This window comes from Hyaena hyaena, unplaced genomic scaffold, assembly GCF_003009895.1.
Source record: "Hyaena hyaena isolate Hyena2069 unplaced genomic scaffold, ASM300989v1 scaffold_6, whole genome shotgun sequence".
Classification (NCBI taxonomy): Eukaryota; Metazoa; Chordata; class Mammalia; order Carnivora; family Hyaenidae; genus Hyaena; species Hyaena hyaena.
In genome coordinates, this window is record NW_024080638.1 from 3,737,793 (window position 1) to 3,762,594 (window position 24,802).

Sequence of the window (24,802 nt, forward strand, 5' to 3'; positions counted from 1 at the left end):
AATAATAAGAGTTACACTTTCTGGGCCACTATAAAAAAAATATATAGGGTTTGATAATAGGCCAAAATGATGTTAACTTGAAGATTTGCTTCCACACCTTTCATTTTAAGCTATAAAGCCAGAAGAAAAGTAAGAAACCAGGTGTGGAGTAAAGAACTCTGGACTTGGAGTCAGAAGTTCTGCAAGTGAATTCTGGCTCCGTAATTTTGTGGTATAAACTTAAGGGAAAAATCACAAAAAAACTTTTTTGAGCCTCCAGTGCCTCATTTAATAATACTTAACACCTGCCTGTCTCACAGGGTTGCTATGAAAGCAGTCTGAAAACTATAAAGTGACAAAGGCATTAAAATGTAATATCAATATATCACCACTGTATTTGCACATTAATAGATTCTTGAAAAACTTGCAAAACTAAACACAAATACTGATTTTACACACCGTAATAGGTGGAAAAGAATCTCTATACTTTACGTATAGCTCTGAACAGCAAATATGTTTTCTTTCTGGTATCTTACTAAACTGAGATTTATTACAGTTTACATGGAACCATGGTAATAGATTTACCATTCAGAATTTCCATTAAGGATGTCTCCTAAAAGAGCTGTAAATTCACTTGAGCGCCATGTTTCCTAAAGGACCAGGAGTCCTTGGAGAAGCTCTGCTAAGAGGGGGAGCTCAGGGGGGCAGCTTAAGGTCAAGTAAGTCTAGTAAACACAGTCTTTGTCCCCTCATAAATTTGCAATATATAACAGCAGGTTTAAAAACTCTGAGAAGTCCGACAGCAAGGAAACAAACTCAGCATTCTTCAATTTTAATTGACCGTGGAGTCCCCTCCCCTCATACACACTTCTGTCTCTTAGAACATCTACTAACATCCCTTGGAGCTAGGGCTATAAGGAACACATTTTTCAAAAAGCTGCTCGACCGAAAGGGAAAGGGAGGAGAAGCAGAGAAAAAAAGGACTGGGGCACCTGGGTGGCTCAGTTGGTTAAGCGTCTGACGTCGGCTTAGGTCATGATCTCACAGTTCGTGGGTCTGAGCCCCACGCTCTGTTGTCAGGGCAGAGCCTGCTTGGAATTCTCTGTCTCCCTCTCTTTCTGCCCTTCTCTCCCTCTCCTTCTGCCCCTCCCCACTCACTCTCTCTCTCAACAGTAAATATTAAAAGAGAGAGAAAGAGAGAGAGAAAAGAACTGTTTTCTACTCAGAATTGTTACTAGCTGACTCTGTGTTAGAAAAGCCTATGGATTTGTTTTCTCCCCTAGAAAAGTGACAGGATCACCTAATTATAGAAAGCCCATTATAGCACAGAATTTCTATGACTCTAGTAGAGAGAGAACATCTTGATTTACAATTCTCTTGATTATTTTTAAACCATCAAAAAATAACCGCTCAATGGTTTCAGTTAGCATGTGCATATTTTTGCAGGTCCTCAATAAATTAATGAAATGAATATATTTTAATAGCAAATGTGTAAGGACAAAAAATTAATAAAAAAAAAAAAAACAAAGTAGTTGGTCTTCGCTGGAACTAACACTTGGAAATACACTGCCAGAGGCTATTTCCAATGTGAAATGCCTACCATAATATTCTTGTAAGGGTCTCAACAGACCCTAGAGGAAACTGCCAGTCAGGACCAGAGGATGGGATGTTCTGAAGGGGTTTTTCCTATAAACCCTGAGGTTGAGAGCCCTGGATGGCTCACCTAAAATTCCTTTGCTCTAATCAAACCCTTCATGCCCTGAATCTCTGAATATCTCTTGCCCAGTAGGGACACGTCCTGAAGCACTAAATGCAACCAATGTGGGAACTCAGGGTATGATTAGGGTCACAATGGGTATTTAAGACCAAAGTTAGCCAGAGGCCCTCAGCTTGCAAGCCTTTTAGCCGCCCTTTCACTGAAGACACAGCTGCTATTTCCAAAGGCTCTGAGTTTGTTTAAATATAGTAAACCTCCACAACACTTCTTGACCTTGTCAAGAGTCTGTCTCCACCAGCATCACAAGTCACAGGAAAATCCTGCCAGCTAACCACCTCTAACGGAAGAGAGTGTTAGGAATCCTCACAAATTTAAACATAAATAGGACTTGTAACTCAGGCAGTCTGACAGAGATCACTTCCAGGAACAGAAAATGTGATAGGAATTTTGGAACTGAAAAAGGATTCATAGGGCATGGAGTTTATGCTAAAAACCCTCTACCTTATTCTCTCTTAGAAAAGAGAGGAGCACATCTGTGCGGAGACTTTTATTTTCTCCCAATCCCCCATTTGGTTTACAACTGAACTAATGAATATGAACTTAAAACTAATCGTTAACAAAGCTATAAAATGTAAGACATTGTGATAGGATTCTGGATCAATTTTTACTGAAGCTACTTCATCAATGCATGGTCTGTTCCTAGGAAGACTGACCCTTCCTGGGACAAATCCTAACTGAGAATCTGGGGGCAGGTCATCTCTGAGACCTGAGCTGGAGACTCACCCCTTTTCACACCCCGTGATCTCTGTGTCCTGAGAAAATTCTGTAAACCCTCTTCACTATACCAAAGAGATAGGTTTCTCTGTTTGGGGGTTCCAGGAAGACCTCCCCAACTGGTTGACTTTCTGAGTCCTTATGCGGTTGCAGAAGGGCCAGGGCAGTTCCAGTCTCCGGATGAGGACTGTGCAGCACTCTGGGGTCCCTCTGCTCCCGATACTTCAAGTGATATTACATCATTGCCAATTATGGCAGCTCTAGACTCTTCTCTTAGGGCTCAAAGTTCCCCTCTATGATCCTCGTATTTACACTAATAATTATGACCACCAACAGCCATATATTAGCTCGAGGTTGGTTTTTTGCAATATCACTTTATACAGCTAAAAGCACTTTGGAGGAACATAATTTGTATACGCAGACGCAACTCACGGTGTGTGATGCTTCTCTCTTCCAAATGTGCCAATTTGAGCTATAAACTTAACCAGCATACAATTAATAAAAACAAAGCTGACTTCTTTTTTAACCCTTTTAATGGAAAAATTTTAATTTTAGTAATGCACATGACTTGGCCAGGATTCAAGGGGAGAGAAGGGCTTTTATGAGTTATCACCTGTGGCACCCTGTGCAGTAGTTGGCATGGGAGCCAGAGTTGGCAAACTCTTGACCAATGTTTTACTGAACAAATGACTGAAGAAAGACAGAAGTCAGTCAGTGGCCAAATGGAACACTCGGTGTAACATCAGATTACAATTGTTGAAGGACAGTAAAAATAAGAGATCTGCATGTAATCTACTGTATAAAGTCAAAGCCCTCACAGTAGCCTCTTTCCTAGATGGAGCTAATTTCTTAAGTAACATCAGAATAAACCTAAGCTAATTATTATTAACTATGCTTTAGGGAGACGATGTTTTAGGGGAAAAAATGATTTCTACCTTTGTTTTCCAAAGGGAGGTCTTTCATACTTAGGAACCCTTTGTCCCTCATATTCCCTTGGGAGATGGATAAAGAGCCTAATGATTGCGTTAAACAGTGTAAAGGGCACATAGCCAAGAGCTGGGTTCTAGTCCCAGCCTTGTCATTAACTGTAGGACAAACACTAGGAAAACTGTGGAAGATACTGGGAGAAATGCTACAGTATAGCACAATCTGCAGCCTACAAAGTCAGAAAGTGTTGAGGTAAAAATCTTACTAAATTTTTCTGAACCTTAGTTTCCCCATCTGTATGAAACTGTGCTAAAATAATATAAAGCTATATGAAAGCTGATGGGGAGTGGCTGTGACATAATAAAGGACTTTGTAAGATGCAAAGCACTATGCTGGTTATCATGATAGCTGAGATACTTAAAAAAGTCGTAATTCAACAAGCCTTCATCTAGAGTCTTATGTGCAAGGCACTGTGCTAAGTGATGGAAAAACACTACATAAATGTAACATTCTACTGCTAATAAGTAACTAATTGGCAGAATTCCAAATAAGCAAACAGGGATACATTCAACAACTCAGAGAATTGTTACTCCTGAGATTTTTCACTTAAAGTATCTGGAAAGAAAACCTGAACCACAACTGAATTCTGTCATACCGTTACCATTAATAGCAGCTTAATATGTATTTTCCTTCAAAGTGGTCAACCAAGTTTTAGAAATTTGGCCATAGTGTAATGGGGTATGGAGGGAAGAGAAGGGGGTGGAGGGAGAGACTGTCTTTCTGTTTCTCCTATGGTTGCAACACACAACTAACTGACTTTCAAATAAGCCATCCCGTCTTACACTTAAGATTTGTTCTTTCTTACAGAGGGGACCATACATGGTGGAAGAAGGGAAGAAGACTCCTTTCTCCTGCTCAAGAAACTGCATATTCAAAAGTGAAAACCCTCTTCATTAAAAAGTGACGACCATAGAAAAGTTTAAGAACAGATTCCTTAAAGCAGGAGAAAATTACACTGTAAATACTGTTAACAGCAGGTAGTTCAGGGCTCTTAAAATACCTTTATAAATACATATTATAACATAGATAACCAAAGTGGGAATTTTCAAGCCATGGTACCAGTGTATAAATCGCAGCTTTCCAAGCCATCCTAGCAACAATTAAGTGAGCAAACCACAATTCTGAGCTCTAAAGCTGTGCTTTAAAATGTAAAGCAACCCACAGCGAGTTCTCTCTTGTCCAAACATTCTGTAGGGAAGGCCAGGAGGGTTCTGCTGCTTTCCCGGGCTCTGCTTGCGAGGAACGGATGAAAGGACAGAAGGCCACAGCTGAGCCGAACTCACTATCAAGACGGAGCCTCCTACAGAAATCATTGCGGTGAAAACCAGGTCAGTCTACTGAAGTTTTCAGATCATCAGAAATATCATGGAAAGTTCTATAAGGAAAAAAGAAGAGAACAATTAGTTCTGCTTTCGGAAAAGGGATGGAGGGTGGGATAAAACCAAAGAGATACATGAAAAAAACAGAAGCAAAACAATATCATACCGGTAGTTAATTGCCACAGAACAATATCCTATTTTTAGAACCGGAGAGCCTTGACGAGGTCATATAGTCACTATTTTTTGCTAAGACTGTCACTGAGTATTATTTCAAAGTCTACTAGTTGTCTCTCGGTTTTTGGTAACAAGAACTCTAGTTTTTTGCTGGGTCCATGGTCTCACATCCAAGATGATTTCCCCAAGCTCCTAATATCTGGTCTGGATGGAGGCGGTCTGCTACATATCCAAGGTGCCTCCCTCGGACTGTTGTAGCTAGCTTGCCTTTGCTACATGATTTACATGCCCAAGCTAGGAGGATGTCCCCCAGGCAGGTCTGCATCTGAGGTGGCCAGGTCAGAGTTTATCAATGATGCACTCAAGAACCCATCTTACACAAAAAGGCCTCATGCCACGGCTGGCAGAACAGGATGCAAGGACACTGAATGTCTGTGGAACAGCCATACGAGCCCTAGACTGCCTACCTCTGGCTTCTTTTGCCCAAGAAACAAACCTCTAGCTCATTTAAGTCATTGTTATCTTGAGTTCTGTTGGTGGGATTTTTTTCACTTTTTGTTTTTCTGCTTATATACAGTCAAATCTATCTGAAATGAGACAAAGCACACGTGTACCACCCTTTCAGGCAGAGGTGGTGTTGCTCCTTTACAACATAATCACCAACTAGGAACTCAGAAAAAACAGTTAAGGGTACAATGTTTACATTTTTCAGAACAAATCTAAAGTCCCTAAGTTATATCAATTTGCAGTCACATCACTGTAAAACGTTGTATCTTCTTAGTTTATTTATCTGTCAAATAAAGCCCATTTTATTTTCATACCTATAACCAAGTGTTAATTACTGTAAACAGATTATGCGGCTTTCTCATTATAAATGGGCCCAAAAAATTCAGAGACCAATTGAGTTGTAGGAACAAAAGACAAGTTGTCATTGGGTGCAGATCATCTACAGGTTCATAAAGCAGATAATCTAAATTTCAGCTGCAGTTCCACACTCATGCCACCTCTCTTACCCCTTTTACCTCACTCCTTTGTCTTCTCAGTGTTCCTACCACACAATGAGGAGGGTTAGCGGGGTGGAGCAGAAGTAAATTAAAGGCAAACCCTCGGGCCCAATCTCAGAAGTACTTCAGAATCACGAGGGCACAGGTAGAATGCTACAGAAGAGAGCTTACTACATTCAAGGACGCTCTATCTCCGGGCTGCCTCACTGGTGGGCGCCCTAACCCCTCATCCCTTGGACACGCACCCCTAACTAGCACGGCTCCGCTTCCAAAAGGAACACTCTGAGGAGTGGACAAGCTTCCAGGTTATGGCTTTGAAAGGGTTTACGTGTGTCATGGCCGAATTCACAATGTTAAACATATGCTGGCAGGTGAAAGAATTGGAATGAATTTTGTTTCCTTAAATATTTTTTACACTCTGAAAGAAATCCCCCAACACAAAGATTTATATACACACAGACTTTATATGTGTTACTATCTCTCTGTACATCAAATCAGGGTATCTCAACAGCAGCACCATCAACATTTTTGTGCATTATAAGAGGTTTAGCAGCATCCCTGCCTCTATCTGCTAAACTTGTGACAATCAAAATGACTCTCTACATTGCCAAATATCTCCTGAGGGGAGCAAAAATCATGCCCCCCCCCCCAGCTGATTGTCTACAAGCTGTCTCAGATGGCATGAATTTCATGAACAGTACTCAGTTCAGGGAAACCCTAGAAAATCTTTAAAACCAATAACCCAAAACTGGTGAATATTAAAAGGCATTTTCCGAAAAGCAACAGGTTTCTAAATTCGTTTGACATCTTTTCACATTTCTAAGATAATCTGCAAGTTTGAATCTCTGTTCAATTCCTCTAAATTGTGAATGAAAATGTCTGCCAGAGGGCAAAGATGCGTGAAATAAGATTAAGACTGTGGTTGGCTTGGTGACTGCTTTCTGTTGACAAGTAAGCTTAGCTGTAACCTTGAAATGCATACCTACTATTCAGTTCTGCCCTCAGGCCAAGAAGGCCTCCAAAAGGACCCAGAAGAAAGAAAGCAAAGTGAAGCAAGCCGAGAAAACAGTTACTAACAGTTTTCCAACTAAACATTCTATCCTCTCTAGATGTTTACAGTGGCGATGGTGGGGGCGTGTAAGTGCACGTGTGCATGGCGTGCGAGCATGAGTGAGTGAGTGTGTGTGTGTGTGTGTGTGCGCGCGCGCGTGCAGTGTGTAGAAGCCTATAGAAGTAACACTGATCTCTAACAAACCTGTATATCCCGGAAAACAAACTCTCTAATCTAGCAATACAGAAATGATTTACTTCCCTCCTCATTGAGAGGCGCTGAACTAACTAATCAGCAAGGCTCATTAAACCTGAACTCTCTAGAGTAAGAAGAAACAAAGGAAGAATACCACATTGACAATATTTCTAGAAATGGTAAAAGTTCTACCTTAATCATCTAAATACAGTGTTCTTTTTCAAACCATAAGGATCTTTATGCTAAGAACCACAGTGGTAGGAGGCGCCTGGGTGGCTCAGTCAGTTAAGTGTCTGACTCTTGATTCTGGCTCAGGTCATGATCTCACAGTTTATGAGATAGAGCCCAGGGTCGGACTCTGCGCTGACAGCACAGAGCCTGCTTGGGATACTCTCTCTCCCTCTCCCTCGGCCCCTCCCGTTTGTGAACTCTGTTTCTCCTTCTCTCAAAATAAATAAACTAAAAAAAAAAAAAAAAAAAAAAAAAAAGAACTACAGTGGTAGAATTTCTTATTTAAGAGCAAAAAATGCAGAATAGGACCACATGTGCCTGGAGGGACAGAGACTGCTATTAATATTTTACAGTTCCTTTAATGGCAATGGAGACTGTGTGGTGTGATTTCTCATTTACAATCCCTTGCTCCTTGAAAATGTTTCTGAGTCTTCCTCCCCCAAAGTTTCAGTGAGATTTTTAAAAATTCATTTATGTAAACATTTAAACTTTTTCTGATTTAACAGCTCAAGACCTGTTGACTTCTTTCTTCCTAGAAATACAGAATTTTGGACATTTAAAAATAAAAAGCTTTAAGTGACATAGTTGGCCTGGCCTAGATGAGAGTCTATTTCCTAAACCTTCACTTAGCACAGGAACACAATCCCGTGACAGAGCACATGTCATCACTATTATGCACATCCCTTCCTTTCCAACATATTTGGAACCCAGCTCTAAGGCTGGGGTTCACTATGTTCCATCCTCTTTTATCAACCTCAAAGTGATATTGCAAAAATCTTTTTATCTGATCTGTTCTTGGCTTCCCCAATCTATTAATTTATCAAATGTTCACTGAGCATTTTCTATGTGCCAGACACCATGCTAGGAATGGTAAAAGAGTGATAAACAGATGAGACATAGTGTCTACTTTGAGAAAGCTTACCAGCGACTGGGAAAAGACAGTCAAACCTACACAAATATAAGGTGTGTTAAGTTCCAACAGGATAAGTACAAGATGCTGTGTGGTGGGGAGACCATGAAGCAGGGACAACTCACCTGGGGGGTGAAAGAAAGAAAAAAGAAGAAGAGAGAAAAAACAGAGAGTCTGCACTACAGAGCACAGAGTGGAGGGAAGAAGAACGGGGGTGGAGACGGTGGAGAGGCTGCTGAGTAACTCTTGCACTGGGTTATACCAGTGGAAATACAGAGGAATGAGAGGACTCAGGAGGTTTTCAAGTGACAGAAGCAAAGGAGAAGCACCAGTGAACACGGCATGAGTCAAGTACAGCTCCCTTCCCTCCTTCAATTCCCCCCCTCCCTCGTTAGCCCAAACTAGCATGACAGGGAGTGAGTGCACTCCAGCTGAAATTCTGAAGGTTACCGTAAAGGTCTGTGGCTGTGGGATGCCTTCTGGAGAACACCTTTGTGTCTCATTTTGCAAAGACAAGGGAAAAACAAGTGCTCTATAAAGTTGGATGCATTAAACCCTAGTTTAATTCCCAAATGATTTCTTTGACATTCCTTTTATTCACTTTTGATTTAACTTTGGATATTAAATTATGAAAGTCTGATTAAAAGAATGCTTCTACAACAAGCATTGGACTACTAATAACTCCTGCTAGTGAAAGATTAAGCTGAGTTCCTAAAGGAACTTGACATTCCAGTGTCAAGCTTGGTACTGTCAAGATGTGACAGGGGGCAGAGGAAAACCTTAATACAGACAACAGCATTCCCGGAGGAGTCCCTGGGATATGTTCCTACTTCCTTCTTGCAGGTTTTACTGCTCAGTTTTTGGTAGGAGTGAAAAAGTACATCAAATCCAGTCTGAATATCCTGTCCAAAAGTCAAGAAAGTACTCTCAGGCACGTGACTGCAGGAGAGCTTTTGCCCTCCCCCACACCTCCCAGACAGCCCCAGTGTAGACAGCGAACAGAGGAAGTGATATGCTTGGCTTACTGAACAGAGGGAGCCTTAGGCTGTGCTGTGTCTGTGACATTCAGCCCCATCATACTGCAAACACCACTATCGACAGCTAATCTCAAAGAAAGGGGGTCCTCCCTCCTTCGTTCTTCCTTAGATGGATAGTTGTCCATCCCTCTGAAGAGAGATGGAACGACATCTGCGAATAGGTGTGTCTGCCTCCCAAAACGGAACCGTGCACCCTCTGCTATCCCACCGCAGCAAGCCTGTTGTGTCTGAGGCTGGGAGGGAACGCCAGCATGGCAGCAGCTCAGACAGCAAGAGGAAACAGGTCAGGACGAGATCATGTAGGGTCTTGCAAGCCACGTCAAGGGCTTTGATCTTCCTCCTAAAACCAATGGGAGGCCATTTTTGGTAAGAGAGTATCGTGATCAGGTAAGCTTGCATTTTGAAGAGAACAAATGAGCTGTAGCGTGGAGGCATGAGAGAACTGGGAGAGCGGAGGCTGGGAGACTGGACAGAGACCACGGGGACCACAGCGGTCAGGGTGAGACCCGCAGCAGCCACGCCCAGCTCAGACCCAGGGCGCGGCGCTGTACGCGCGGAGGAAGAAGAGATCGCAGGGAAAGCACACAAGACTTGGTAAGGTTGGTGACCGAGGAGATGGGGAGCAGGAAGAATGACCACAAACTGGCGTTCGGAAGTGGAGTGTAGCATTCCCCGAGGTAAGAAACAGGGAAACGCTTGTTCTTGTGAAAGGGGAGAGGATGGCTCAAGAAGGAAAAGAGAGATCATTGGTTCAAATGCACCAGCTCACCTACTTTTTAGATATGTGGCTAGGGGCAAGCTAACCTCTCTATGCCCTGATTCCCTCATCTATAAAACATGGAAACTTACAACTCCTAACCTCATATGTGGACACTGGCCAGATTAAATAAAATCACACATGTAAAGTTTTACCATAGCACTTCATCCCAGCAAATGTCAGTGGAGGTGGTGTTTCTTACTGTTTAAGGTCTCATTTGACTTCCCGCCGAAGGGTGAGGTATTGAACTCACGTTTCCTTCAGGCCCTCTCAAAACCCCATTAAAATGCCAGTAAAGGTAATTTTTTTTAAGGCATAAACTTACCTGGAAAAAATGCTTTAACATAAGAGGTAAAAGCAATAAACTTTTAAAGTATATTTCTTTATTTATTATTAATGTTGAGAGATAAAGAGAGAGAGAATCCCAAGGAGGTTCCATGCTATCAGCACAGAGTCCAATAAGGTGTTCAATCCTATGAATTGTAAAATCATGACCTGAGCTGAATTCAAGAGTTGGAGGCTTCACCGACTGAGCCACCCAGGCGCCCCAAGAGCAATAAACTTTTAGAAGATGGAAAGCAGATGGAACAACTGCTCTGACCCTGCATACCCTAAAAGCTCTTCCCAGGCTCATAGTGGAAAAAGCCAGGAGACTATTTGATTTATTCAATAAAATCCCCCATGAGGCTCCGAAACTGGCGATACCAAGTAAACTCGGGCAGTGCTGTTAAGGTGGGGCTCAATACAATAGAACTATCTTAAAGTCTACTTAAAAAGCAGTAAGACTCCACTGCTCCAACATCCTCACCTACCTCCACCTGGCCAAGCAACTGGCCCTATCACTGGCAGAAGATGCTTGGGATTCTGGCTCTCTTTCTCTCTGTTCTTCCCCGGCTTGTACTCTCTCAAACATCAATAGATAAACTAAAAAAAAAAAAAAAAAAAGATTAAAAAAATTAATCAAAAGTAGAGCATAGTGGGTGAGCCAAGCCTAATCAGGCAAGGTCTTTAAAAAAGAATCTTAGTGGTCAGAAACAGAAGTCAGGAAAATGCTCTTCTGCTGGCTCGAAGACACAAACAGCCCTGTTAGGAAACTGCCCATGGAGAGCTGCGAGTCTCAGTTCTACATGAGCAAGAAAATGAACTCTGCCAACAAGAAGCAAGCTTGAAACCCAACCCGCAGATAAAACCCCAGTGCCAGCTGACACCTTGCCTGCAGCCTGGTCAGACCCGAAGCAGACGATGCAGCTACAGTATGCCTGAAAGACTGAAAAAAATGTGATAAAAGTGGAAATCTCTATGGAGGAATTGGAAGATAAAGTTGAAGAAATCACCCAGAAAATGGAAACAAATAAGCATAGATAAGAAAATGAGATGACCAGTGTATGAGACTCAACATCAAAATAAGTTTCTGAAAGGGCGAGAAGGAAATCAGAAGTCAAATAATTCAAGAAAATCTTTAGCACTGCAGAACACAAGTTTCCAATTTTAAAGGTCTCATCAAGTACCAATCAGAACATCAACCAAAAAAAGTAAAATAAAAAAAGAGGATCCTACCGGTTTTCAAATAGTTAAATTACAAAGAATTGGCAATCAGAATAGCTTCAGACTTTTAACAACCATGGAAGCCAGAACACAATGAAGAAATTTTTTAAAGGTCTAAAGGTAAAAATTTTCACACATAAAATTCTCAACCTCGGCAAGCTACTGATTATGTACGACCTTAGGAAAACTCTTTTCAGTCATGCATCATCACCCAGAATTCACTTCCTATGCATTCTTTCCCAAAAATCTATAGGAGGTTGTGCTCCAACAAAAAGGAAATAAGTCAAGAAAGTAAATGATATGGGAAATTATACAGGAAGTAAGAATTCCAACACAGGGGAGAGCTGAGGGAATGACAGCTGAGAGCTGAACAGCAGACGAAAGGGCAGCCAGCTCCCACTGGAGCAGAGGCGAAGGCCAGCAGAGACTGGGTCAGGGAGACAGAACTTGTAGCGTACTTGATGCATCTAATATCCTGAGCAAGAGGAGATGTAAACGCCGGGCACATAGCTTGAGGTTAGTTATAAGTACTCAGAAAACAAAGTCAACAATAAAACAGTTTCTTTATAACTCAAAGGAAAGCAAAAAGTTATATAAAGGAAATACAGACAGAATATACAAAAAGGTTCAAATAGGAATATAATTTACAGTCATAATACTGTAAGCACCAAATACTGATCGAACCAATATCACGGTTTAATAGCGGGAGGGTGGTAGTAAAAGAGCTAATTTCTCACCTTCCAACTGGGAAGTAAAAAGAAAATGCCTATTCATGAAAAAAAAATTAAGAAAGAAAGATTCTATTTCAAGATATGGAGGTAAAAACCAAATTAGAGTCAAAAAGTAGTTCCTCTCAGAGCAGAAGGGAGAGGAAAAAGGAAAGGATATTTTTCACAACAAGCTTGGTAGAAATTTTTGACTCTTTCAGCTACATGTATACATAACTTTTAAGGGAAAAAAAAGATGAAGACTATAAAAGCCCTCACATTATATTTTTCCAACCCCCATCTCACCTAGTTAACAACATTCTGCCTTCAAAAGGGAGACAGGGAAAGATGTCATTTGTCTCTGGATTTATATTAGTTTCTTTTGTTTCACCTTAAAAACCAACTCCTGCTTTACTAACTTGGAATTGCTGTAAGTTTTCCTAAAATAACAGCAAAGCCCAAATGTACATCAATTGATGAATGGATAAAGCAGATGTAGGGGGCACCTGGGTGGCTCAGTCGGTTGAGTGTCTGACTTCCGCTCAGTTCATAATCTAACGTATCGTGGGTTCGAGCACCACATCGGGCTCTGTGCTGACAGCTCAAAGCCTGGAGCCTGCTTCAGATTCTGTGTCTCCTTCTCTCTCTGCCCCTCCCCCACTCATGCTTTGTCTCTCAAAAATAAACAAACATTAAAAAAAAAGATGTGGTAAGTATGTATATGTGTGTATACACATACACACACACACAATGGAATACTACTCAGCAATGAAATAGAATGAGATCTTGCCATTTGCAACAACATGGATGGAACTGGAAGGTATTATGCTAAGTGAAATAAGTCAGAGGAAGACAGATATCATATGTTTTCACCCATATGTGGAATTTGAGAAACTTAACAGAGACCATAGGGGAAGTGAAAGATAAACAAGTTAGAAACAGAGAGGGAAGCAGATCATAAGAGACTCTTAAATACAGAGAACTGAGGGCTGATGGGGATGGGGGGTGGGGGGAATGGAAGATGGGCAGTGAGGAGGGCACTTGGGATGAACACTGGGTGTTGTATATAAGTGATGAATCATGGGAATCTACTCCCAAAGCTAAGTCTACACTGTATACACTGTATGTTGGCTAATGTGACAATAAATTATTAAAAAAAACAACTTAATTACTCAAGTTAAAAAAAATAATAAATAAAATAACAGCAAAACATTGATCAACCAACGTTCTCTCTGTTTCTTATATGGATACCCAAGGAGCAGGGTTCTAGTTAGCTTTCAAGCAACTGTCCACTGGTTTCTCAGGTACCCACGTTAATTGCCTTTAAGAGGCAAAGGCAAAAATGGATGTCATAGTGTCACCATCTTCAAAACGGCTTTTGTTAAAACTACATAAGTGCCTCTCCTTTTATTCTTCTTAAGGAAACAGATTTTTCCCTGCCATCAAGTATGTGCCTTGCATTAGCTAAAATAAATGGCCCTCTAACCAACTGGGTCTAACTCAGAAACTATATTCTAACTGTTTTGAGATAAAGCTTAAAGGACCAAGTTTGTATTCACAAAATATAACACTTAACACAAAATAAGCAGACCATGTTTCTAAAGAATTTTAAATAAAAATATAGTTTCAGTAAATATATTCTCAGAATAAACTTGTTAATGACTCCTCAATGACAATAGAACACCTAATGTCAGAAAAAAAAAATTTTCCATTTGAGAATAGTAAGGGCAATGTAGTATAGTCTCAGAAATGTTAAAATCCTGTATTCTGAGACTTCTTACTTTTTCATTGTTAAAAGTCTGTCCTACCTTTCTGTTGTTAACATGTGATTTCTGGGACAACCACAAAGAAAAACTGTTTAACAAATATTCACTAGAGTTAAACTGGATGTGCACCTAGCCATTTCACTTCTTGCTATACAAACGAGGTTCACGTTTCTACCAGGAGACATGTACCTCAAGAAAGATTCAGAACAGAAACTGGAAGCTACACAAATGTCCATCAATACTGCAACGAGTAAATTGTGGTCTATTTGCATAATGGAATACCAGGTGGCAATAAAGAAAGAATGATCTTCACACGTAAAAACATGGGTGGATGCCATAGACACAATGGTGAGCAAAAGATGCCTGACTCCCAAGAATTTACTATGTGATTCCTTTTATGTGAAGTTCAAAACCAGGCAAAGCCAATCTAAGGTGACAGTGGTCAGACTATAAGCAGAGAAGGGGTCTGATTGGGAGGGTGTATGGGGAAGCCTTCTAAGGTAAAGGAAATACTCTATACCTTAATACAGGTGATCTTGATCTTGGTTCGGGTCATGATCTCACAGTTTGTCAGATCAAGTCCAGTGTAGGGCTCTGTGCTGACAGTGTGGAGCCTGCTTGGGATTCTCTCCCCGCCCTCTCTCTCTCTGCCCCTCCCCTGCTGGTGCTCTCTCTCAAAATAAATAAAAATAAATTTTAAAAAAAGTTTTTTTTTTAAATTTTGACATAATCAGGAAAAAATTTTAAATTATAATTCATACTACATTATAATTTATCTTATGATATGTTGGTGACAGCAAATGACAGCAATTATGAGTTCAGTGTCTGTCTGTATGTGCAAAATAACAAGTTGTAACTCCATCCTGGTGCACTCAAAAATTTTTCCCCAACTTTTTAACGTGAATGTTTATTTATTTTTAGAGAGAAAAAATCCCAAGCAGGCTTTGCATCTTCAGCACAGAGCCCGATGCGGGGCTCGATCTCACGAACCATGGAACATGACCTGAGCTGCATCAAGAGTTGGATGCTTAACTGACTGAGCCACCCAGGGATCCTCCAACTTTTTAATTTGAAAAAGTATAAACCGGGGCACCTGGGTGGCTTAGTCGGTTAAGCGTCCGACTTTCGCTTAGGTCATGATCTCGCGGTTCGTGGGTTCGGGCCCCGCGTCAGGCTCTGTGCTGACTGCCAGCTCAGAGCCTGGAGCCTGTTTCAGTCTGTGACTCCCTCTCTCTCTGACCCTCCCCTGCTCACACTGTCTCTCTCTCTCCTAGAAATAAATAAAACATTAAAAAAAAAAAAATTTATAAAAAAAAAAAAAAAAGAAAAAGTATAAACCTACAGAAAAACTGAAAAACTAGTGCAATTAACAACCATATATCCTTCATTAATTGTTAACATGTTGCTATAGTTACTTTGTCTATTAGTATTGGCTGAACTATTTGAAAATAAGTTGCAGACATCTTGGCATCTCACCCCTAAAGGATATTCTGCTATACAATCAAAGTATGATCATGCCTATCAAATTTAACACTCATATAATAATACCATTTAATATACAGCTCATATTCAGATGTCTTCAATTGTTCCAGAAATGTTCTTTATAGATTCTCCCCATCACTAATCCAACTTCTTGCATTGCATTTGGTTGTCCGATGGCCTGACTCCTTTAATTGGGTACACCATGTCCAAGTGGCTTTTTAAATTTTTTAATCTATTTTTGGTCTTCCAGGACATGAGCAATTCTGTCCCAATTTAGTTTTTAAATTTTCCTAGTATCTGAAACCCCAAAGTCTGCAGACAAATGGTTTCTCTTTCCTTAGTGTCTTCTACAATCTTCAGCAGTGCACGTGCACCAAAATACCTATATGCTGACAGACTACTCGGGTGAAAAAAATACAGAGACAGGATAGTTCAGTTTCAGGGTTCAGGATCATTCTGCTTTAACTCACCGCTGAGTCTGAGCAGGCCATGGGGTCTGGTTTGGCGTGGGCACTGAATTTGTGGGACTCACTAGCATGGCACTGTAGATATTGGAAGCGACCACGAGTATGCAGAGAAGTATGGGCCCAATGATTGCTCCTTCCAGGCCTAAGTAGTATGCCCCACCAGCCACTGCCAAGCCTGTCAAGTAAGGATGGCCACCTCTGAAATAAAGAACATACAGATTAGCTCATGGCTTTTAACACACATAAACTTTGGAATCAATCTGAAACACATCTCTAACACAACATTCATTCCTAACATACGAGGCCTTTGATTGCCATGACCAGTTTTCTTTAGATTACCTCAGTACAGAGAACTAAACATTAGTCGTAATAATAATGAGATGCAAACATTTTCTTACCTATGTAACATGTACAACATTTGCCTTTTTATAAGGTCCAGCAACTGAAGGAATGAAGTAGGACTGTTAATAGGTAGGTATCCTACACCCCTTACATGGCTGCCTGACCTAGGTTAGTGTTGGCTGAGGAATGGTTGCTAAGACGTATGTTACGTTAACTTCCATCATGAATGATTAAGTGAGGGGATGCCTGGGTGGCTCAGTCGGGTAAGTGGCTGACTTTGGCTCAGGTCACAATCTCACGGTTCGTGAGTTCGAGCCTCGCATCGGGCTCCATGCTGACAGCTGAGAGCCTAGAGCCTGCTTCGGATTCTGTGTCTCCCTCTCTCTCTGCCCCTCCCCCGCACATGCTCTGTTTCTCTCTGTTACAATATTAAATAAAACAGAAAAAAAAAAAAGGGTAGTTAAGTGGGCACAATTTAGTGTGTAATTAAAATAACTGTGCTTTTCAGAAGACAACAATACAATAGCATCCATGATATTCCTAAGTTAGACTTGTGGCAACCTCCAAAATAGTTATTAAACACAGGTAATGATAAAAGGCTGCATGAGGGAACTATCCGTCACAAAGCCCAAGATTTCTATTTCACAGCAGAGTCATAATTGCCCTCCAGCTTCTCAGAGAGTCACTCACGTAAGCGGCACACAGTAAGGTAGATCACAGCACCACGGCACACTGACAACAGCAACAAAGGACCACGGACATGAGACGGACTTGGAATAAGGTTATGTTCTATTTCTAGTTTTCAAACACAGATGACTGGAATATTTAGGGGCAAACAGCTAAACACTCTGGAACAATGTTCTGTTCTATACCATGTTACAATTCAATAGAGAACATGTAAGGTGAGCTAGTCTTCAGAAAACCAATACATTATCTTCATAACCTATCTTCCTCATTAAAAAAAAAATTGGGGGAAAAATTTTAGGGCAGTATTCCACATATGCTACATAAGTAAGCTTTTCCCTTAAGTAATTCGTTGAAAACTTTTTCTATCAAAAAGGCTTCTTAACAGTTAAAAAAAAAAAGGGGGGAAGCTCTTAAATTAAGGCTTCATTTATTGAAAAAATAAAGCAATTTACACAAAATCTTTCATTTCCTGATGGTGCTGTTTAAATAAGGTATTATTGGGGCGCCTGGGTGGCTTAGTCGGTTAAGCGTCCGACTTTCGCTTAGGTAATGATCTCGCGGTTCGTGGGTTCGAGCCCCGCATCGGGCTCTGTGCTGACTGCCGGCTCAGAGCCTGAAGCCTGTTTCAGTCTCTGACTCCCTCTCTCTCTGACCCTCCCCTGCTCACGCTGTCTCTCTCTCTCCTAGAAATAAATAAAAATAAAAATAAATGAATAAATAAGGTATTATTTTATTACTAAGATAAAATCACATAAATTTTAAATTCTAGCTAGAAGCCTCAATAAAAAAATTTACAGCAAAGTTTAGAGAAATGAAAACATTTAACCATAAATCACGTAACTACTCCTACTGTTTAAATTTCAGCTGGTAAGCACTAGTTAACCACACTCTGACATCCTCCTTTTGTCTTTCATTTTCTCTTTCAAATTTTAGACATAAAAGTGCCACTAAGGTTTGCGTATGAAGTTGCTGCTTTCCTTTTGCTTGGGAGGTCTGAGGCTTCAGGGTGGTTATATATCATTTGTTTTCTGCTTGAACTTACTAAAGAGAAAACAAGGTAGCACTTTGTCCCTTTAGAATTTCAAATTAGCTGAAGGGCACTCTTTCCATGAACACTTATTGAGGTGGTGAGTTTTACTTACAGAAAATTTAATATATTGCCTGTTATGATAGTTTCAGTAGGCACATTCTGAATTTGGGTACCTGATTAAAGTTCAGCATTTGGTCACGTCCTAGATTCTAACAAGCAATGGGAAATGGATACATGACTAAAGAGAATTGACTGATCTACTTAATGCAATTTTTTAAATAAATACCAAAACTTATAAAAACAGGTATTTATTCATTATATTATACGGTCAATGTTTGGATTCTGTCTTACATTTAACCTGTATTCATCATAGAACCATACTAAAATATCTTAAGTAAAGAGAGCTCTGCTTATCAGACATTAACTTGATGAGATTTGGTTGCAACGTGGAAATCTTCATACAACTTAATGTTTTTCTCCAAAAGAAAAGAAGTTCTAAAAATAATCACTAATTCATTATTGTACTTAAAATTATTTTATGTACATCTAGTAATATTTCTTTCCTAGATTAAATGTCACTAAAACAGAAGATTATACACAATTTTGTGTTAACCCAGGGTCTCATGTATTATAAATAATACTTATATAAGAAAATATAATTAATACCCAATGGTATTAAATTTTGGTTATATCAAAAGACTACGTCACTTAAAAATCCTACCACATGTCCCTTTTCCCATCCCCAAAAGACAAACAAAACAAGCAAACAAACAATTCTCCTTAAAAAAGGCCACATAAACCCCTAGGATTCACCAGCAACTTGAGAAGTTCTGTGGGTACTTACCCTGATATATCAGAGTAGATGGCAGTGTCTACAAAGTATGTTGGCAAGAGATGAAAAACCAACAGTAAGATGGCTTTGCACCCTAAGCCTTGTGTGAGCCACAGGTCTAGAACTGCAGGTACTGCTGCCCAGTATGTCCCCAGAAACGGCACCGCTCCGAGGATTGCTGCTAAAGCTAATAAGAAATGAAAGGAAAAGCAACCTAACGTAACATGAAAACAAACAAAACAGCAGAACCTCAGCACTAGTTTCTCCTACTTAAAAGTTTACACCAAAACAAGTGAGACAAATACAAACTCAAAGTTTAGCATAGGATAATGCCCTGTTTAACTGAATCTGCTAGTTAAATGGAGGTCTGATTTATCTTAAGATCTGATGCTGAAAATCTTTCCAAAGTGTGGGTCTACATCCTGAGTTTCTTCTGAAGCAACAAAATTCTAGTATCCTGCAGTGGTTGTTTTTCTCTCTCTTTTTTTTTCTTTCATAGAGAGAAAGAGAGCAAGCGAGTGAGCACTTTCACGAGCAGGGGACAGGCAGAGGGAGAGAGAGGGCAGGAAAGACAGAATCTTACACAGGCTCTACACCCAGCACGGAGCCCTACTTGGGGCTTGATTTCACCACGATGGGGCTGAAGTTCACAACCATGAGATCTTGACCTAAGCTGAAATCAAGAGTCAGAGGCTGAACTGACTGAGCCACCTAGGTGGCCCCTGCAGTTGATATTTTGAATCAATGGTTAGTTCATATATAGTCCTATAATGTAACTGTAAAGCATTGGTCCAAGTTTGTGCTGAGTCCAAAGCCAAATTAAAAATTAAACCTCAGAGAGGACAGAGCGCCAGAGTGGCTTGGTCATGAAGCTTCTGACTTCAGCTCAGGTCATGATTTCATAGTTCGTGGGTTCGAGCCCTGCGTCGGGCTCTGTGCTGACAGCTTGGAGCCTGGAGCCTGCTTTGGATTCTGTTGTCTCCCTTTCTCTCTACCCTTCCCTAGCTTGTACTCTGTCTGTCTCTCCTAGAAATAAATAAACATTAAAAAAAAATTTTAAACCTCAGAGAGGAATGTGTAATCTTTACCTTGCTTCTTTCTAATAAAAATGAATGTAATCTAAACAAAAACAAGAACAAAAGCCCTGCTAGTTGAAGGATGATGTTACTTCAAGCTCACCCCCTTCCAGAGCTGTATGCTCCCTCTCTCTCATCTGGCTCCCCTCCAGAGGTAATCAGGCAGATGTGGATTCTAGTTCTGGCCCTACCACTAACCAGGTATGTGACCTTGGTTTCTCACCTACACAACAGGAACACCACCTACGCTGCCTGCCTCACAAGGTCATTATAAAACAATGACCTCCATGTGCTCTCAGGCCGCTTGCAGGTCAAAGAGTGGCTTACCTGACTGAAGTAGGGAAGAACATGAATGGACTTGGGGATGTAAAGAAGAGAGTGTGGTCAAAAGGGGGGAAATGGTGGTAAAGGGTAGACAAGCAGCCACAGAAATAAAGGAAAAGTGGAAGGAGAGGAACAGAGATAATGCAGAGTAAAAAGTAAAAGATGGTTATTGAACAACCAAGGTGTTTGTGTAACAAGGGCATTATCAGAATCGATCCTATGAGGTATGTAGACAGTTTATGTGCCCTCAGAGGCATTTGTTTTGCCCCTGGGACAGTATCCTTCATGGAACAAAGCTATTTGACCAACTCAGTGCTCCCTATCAGTTCAATTCAAACATTTACTGAGTGCCAATTACCACTGAGTACCAAGGATTTACTGAGTACTGGATGCTGGGTTAAGTGCTAGGACATTCACTATTTACCAAATACTTATGCAGTGCCTCCTAGCTAGTGGAGATACTACATAAATCGACACTACAAATCATACTTCTGCTCCTAATCCAGACTAGATTAGATCTCAAACTTTAGTATTTTAAATTTGAAGAAGATGACATTTCCCAATATATGTTAGATGGCTTCATTTTCCTTTAATAGAAGACAGTGGAAGTTAGGACACTATTGTTACCTGATGGTATGAAGACAATATTGATGCCAAATATAGTATGAGTCAGCCAAGTGTACAATCCGTAGAAGCCAGCCATTTTGAGGGAAGCATCAAACACCCCTCTAGAAGGCCCAAAGATAAAAGGGAAAGTAAATAAACACAGTATCACTTTGTGATGCAGAAAACGTAAGTTCTTCAAGGCCTCTGGCTACTTCATTCCAAATCTGATAACAACTTCAATTTTTCCAATGGCCTGAGAATGCTCTTTACATTTTATTGTAAAGCCTTTATTTCAAAACCCGGAAACAGGTTTACTAGATTTCTCTGATTGAAAAAAATAACTGAAATGAAACACCTTAAAATACCCATTTGCTGAAATAATTAATCAACCTTTCACTACTGAAACACACCTTCTACCACCAAAATAAATAAGGGAAAAATTACATATGACTTTCTTATTTCTGAGAACATAAACTCTAAGAAATCCGTGGCCAGCACTCCCCTTTGAAGAGCAAGCGCAGGAGAACGTGACTTGCATTTTGTGGGTTTTCTCTTATTAACAGAGTTTTCCCTGTTTCCTTCAACTCTGTACCCGAGCCTACAAAGTACCTTGTACAAATGCTATCAAAGAATGAAGGCCACTGGGAGAGAATTTATGGGAAAAAAAAAAATCTTATTACCTCCCAAATAAAACCAGAGAGGAAAATACAAAAGGGGTAAAAACAGACCCACACAGTTGGTGATTAATAGGAACAAAATGCGTGAAAATCTGTAATCGCAGGTGCTTCAGTTTTGGTTTCCAGCTGGAAGATTAAGGTAGTGTTGTGTGAGGAGAAATAAGGAACTGCTCAGAGAGAACACAAAGGCAGCAAACCGTAAGTTTATGATCCCAAAGGTATCATAAAATGACAAAACCAGGACTGCGGGGTACAGGGGAGGCATGGTTGTAAATTCATGAGAGAAGGAAAAGCTGTCTGCAATTAAAAAATCAGAGAGTGTGGCAGCAAAGGAGACATTGTACACATAAAAGGAAACAATAAACTTTTCCAGAGCATCCCAAGAGATGTGCTGTAAGAGCAAAGCCAACCTAGTGATTCAGTCATCATAATAGGGTTCTGACACATAGATTTGGTGACACAGTGGCTCCCCAAATTGTGAAACCTTGTCATCCTGCAGCAGCTTTCACTCAAAAATATGGGGCTGCCATGTACCTTGTGACAAAAAGATACAGATTAAAGTAGTATTGAAAAGACTGAGGGGAAGGGAGAGTGCCCAGAGGACACAGAGAAGGTCTGAAATGAATAGGAGATGGAGGAAAAAGAGAAACTAGCAGAGCTTCAGGTTTTAAACCTGAGGGGGAGGGGTGCCTGGGTGGCTTAGTCGGTTAAGCGTCCGACTTCCGCTTAGGTCATGATCTCGCGGTTCGTGGGTTCGAGCCCCGCGTCGGGCTCTGTGCTGACTGCCAGCTCAGAGCCTGGAGCCTGTCTCAGTCTGTGACTCCCTCTCTCTCTGACCCTCCCCTGCTCACGCTGTCTCTCTCTCTCTCTCTCTCTCCTGGAAATAAATAAAACATTAAAAAAAAAATTTTTTTTAAACCTGAGGGGGAAAGAATGGCCATGTCTCAAAGGCATGGAAAAGCCCAGAATGAGTGAGGACTTGGAAGATAAGGGAATACGTTTAGTTTGGGCAATGGTGAGAAATAAGGATGATGAAAATACCCTGGAGGTGGCTGGGAATAAAAGACAAAGTTAATGGAGAACTTGGGACAAGAGCTTTGAGATGTGCCAGAAGAGATGAATCATAGGAAAGGAGAAGCTATCCCAAGGGGTGAGCCTAGAGAAAATGGGGCAATGGGCTGTCTTCCCACAGGGGACCTATCGACAAAGATGCACCAGCCACAGAGATCATGAAATCACTTCTGCAGCAGGGAGAAAAATCACTAGAGACCAAAGGAGAAAGGAGCTCTTGAGAAAGACGGGATGATAGTAAGGTCAAATACCCCAGGGAGATTCATAAGAATAAGGTCTAAGGGGAAAAAGTACAGAATTGGAATAGAACCGGGGAGGTCACTGCAAAAAGACAGATGTTTTCACCAACCTTAATGTTATTCAGAAACTTTTTACCAACCTAATGTTATTCAAAAGCCTTTAAGCCAAAATGAAGTTGACATCAAAGGTACAACAAAATATGCAACTAAATCTCCCCTCTGGGTGGCACGTAGGCAAAACTCAATCCCAAAAGGACCACTTTTAGGAAACAGCACAGTCTCCCTTCTTCTACCTCTGGGAATACTGACTGCTGGTAACAGTCTCACTAAGGCAACTCGCAAGTAATTTTGTGGACCCTAAATGCATTCCATGTTGTTTACAGTTACTAAACACTTTCATGTAACCCAATGAAGGATGAAAAGGCAAAGCATTCCCTTCTATCTTATTACTTATGATCTGGTACCCAAGCTTTTTATAAAACAGCAAAGAAAAATCTCCTAACAATTTATTAGTAGAGAGAATTTTTTTTTAATTCTATCAAATTCCTAGCCATTTTTTCTTTTTTTAAAATCAGCTTTACTGAACTATAATTTACAAACAATGAAACTCACCGTTAAGAGTATTCAACAAGTTTTTGCAAATGTATACAGTTCTGTAACCATCATTACAATCAAGATATAGAACATTTCTGTCTCCCCAAAATGTTCCCTTATGCCTTTTAAGTCTACCCCTCCCTGAACCCTGATCTGACACCAACTAGATATGCTTTCTGCCACTATGGTTTTGCCTATTTTAGAACTTCATATGAACATAATCATACATTACGCGGCTTTTTAAAAAACTGTGGTAAAATATACATACCAAGCGATTTGCCATTTAACCATTTTTAAGTGTACAATGAAATGTACAAGGACATTCACGCTTTCGTTACATAGCTTTTGTGTTGGGTTTCTTTAATCTTATTCAATATTTTGAGATTCACCCACATGGTTATGAGCACTTTGTTCCTCTTTAACTGCTGAGTAGTATCCATTATTTGGATACAGCACAATTGGATTATGCAATCACCAGCTGATGGCCATTTGGATTTTTCCAGTTTGGGGCTACTGTGAATAATGTTGCTATGAACACTCGAGCAGAAGTCTCTGCATGGACATACATCTTCACTGCATTTCAATAACTGCCTAAGAATGGAGATGCTGGGTCATACAAAATGTTTTCATTTTATAAGAAACATCAGCAATTCCTTTGATCTCTCAATTAAAAGAGTAGAGTCCATGGACAACCAGCCAGAAGTCACTGCCTGCTATATCAGAGCACATCTCTGCAAGGTGTGAGGCTAAATTTCATATTTATGGTATTAGGAGGGTGGATACTGGCAGAGCAATTCAGCTAATGAAAAGCTAAATGACAATGCCTCTGAGGCCCCTATTAAGTGACCCAGTGGCACACTAGGTGCCCAATAAACTATTACTGGTGCTATAGTATTTCCTATCTCTTGAGGTCAGCATGCTTCATTGGAGCTCAGAGGATTCTGATGATGAAGACTCTAGAAAGCTGTAATGCAAGAGCTTAGTGTATCTGAATTAAGAAAGGAAGGTCAAGAGACACTAACATTTGTTGAATACCCCATGTGGTAGGCTGAATAACAGCCCCACAAAAATGTCTACATCCTATTGCCCAGGCCCTATGAATATGTTACCGTATGTGGTAAATGGGACTTTGTAGATGTGATTAAGCTAAGTAAGCATTGTGAGGTCAGGGAGATTATCCTGGATTACTGGATTGGGCCAATGTAATTACAGAAGTCCTCAT

General features: G+C 40.5%; 1 protein-coding gene across 2 annotated transcripts in view; it reads right to left on the reverse strand.

Moving 5' to 3' along the window:
* Positions 1 to 1,125: 1,125 nt before the first annotated feature.
* Positions 1,126 to 24,802, reverse strand: part of TMEM245 (transmembrane protein 245) — a 93,775-nt gene continuing 70,098 nt past the window's right edge. For both annotated transcript variants that reach the window (XM_039240664.1, XM_039240657.1), the window contains 4 exons: positions 21,021 to 21,121; positions 19,006 to 19,180; positions 16,106 to 16,300; positions 1,126 to 4,832 (listed from right to left, as the gene is read on the reverse strand). In XM_039240664.1, the coding sequence (XP_039096595.1) occupies positions 4,787 to 4,832; positions 16,106 to 16,300; positions 19,006 to 19,180; positions 21,021 to 21,121 (517 nt within the window). In that variant the 3' untranslated portion in view covers positions 1,126 to 4,786. The remainder of the gene's footprint in view (positions 4,833 to 16,105; positions 16,301 to 19,005; positions 19,181 to 21,020; positions 21,122 to 24,802) is intronic.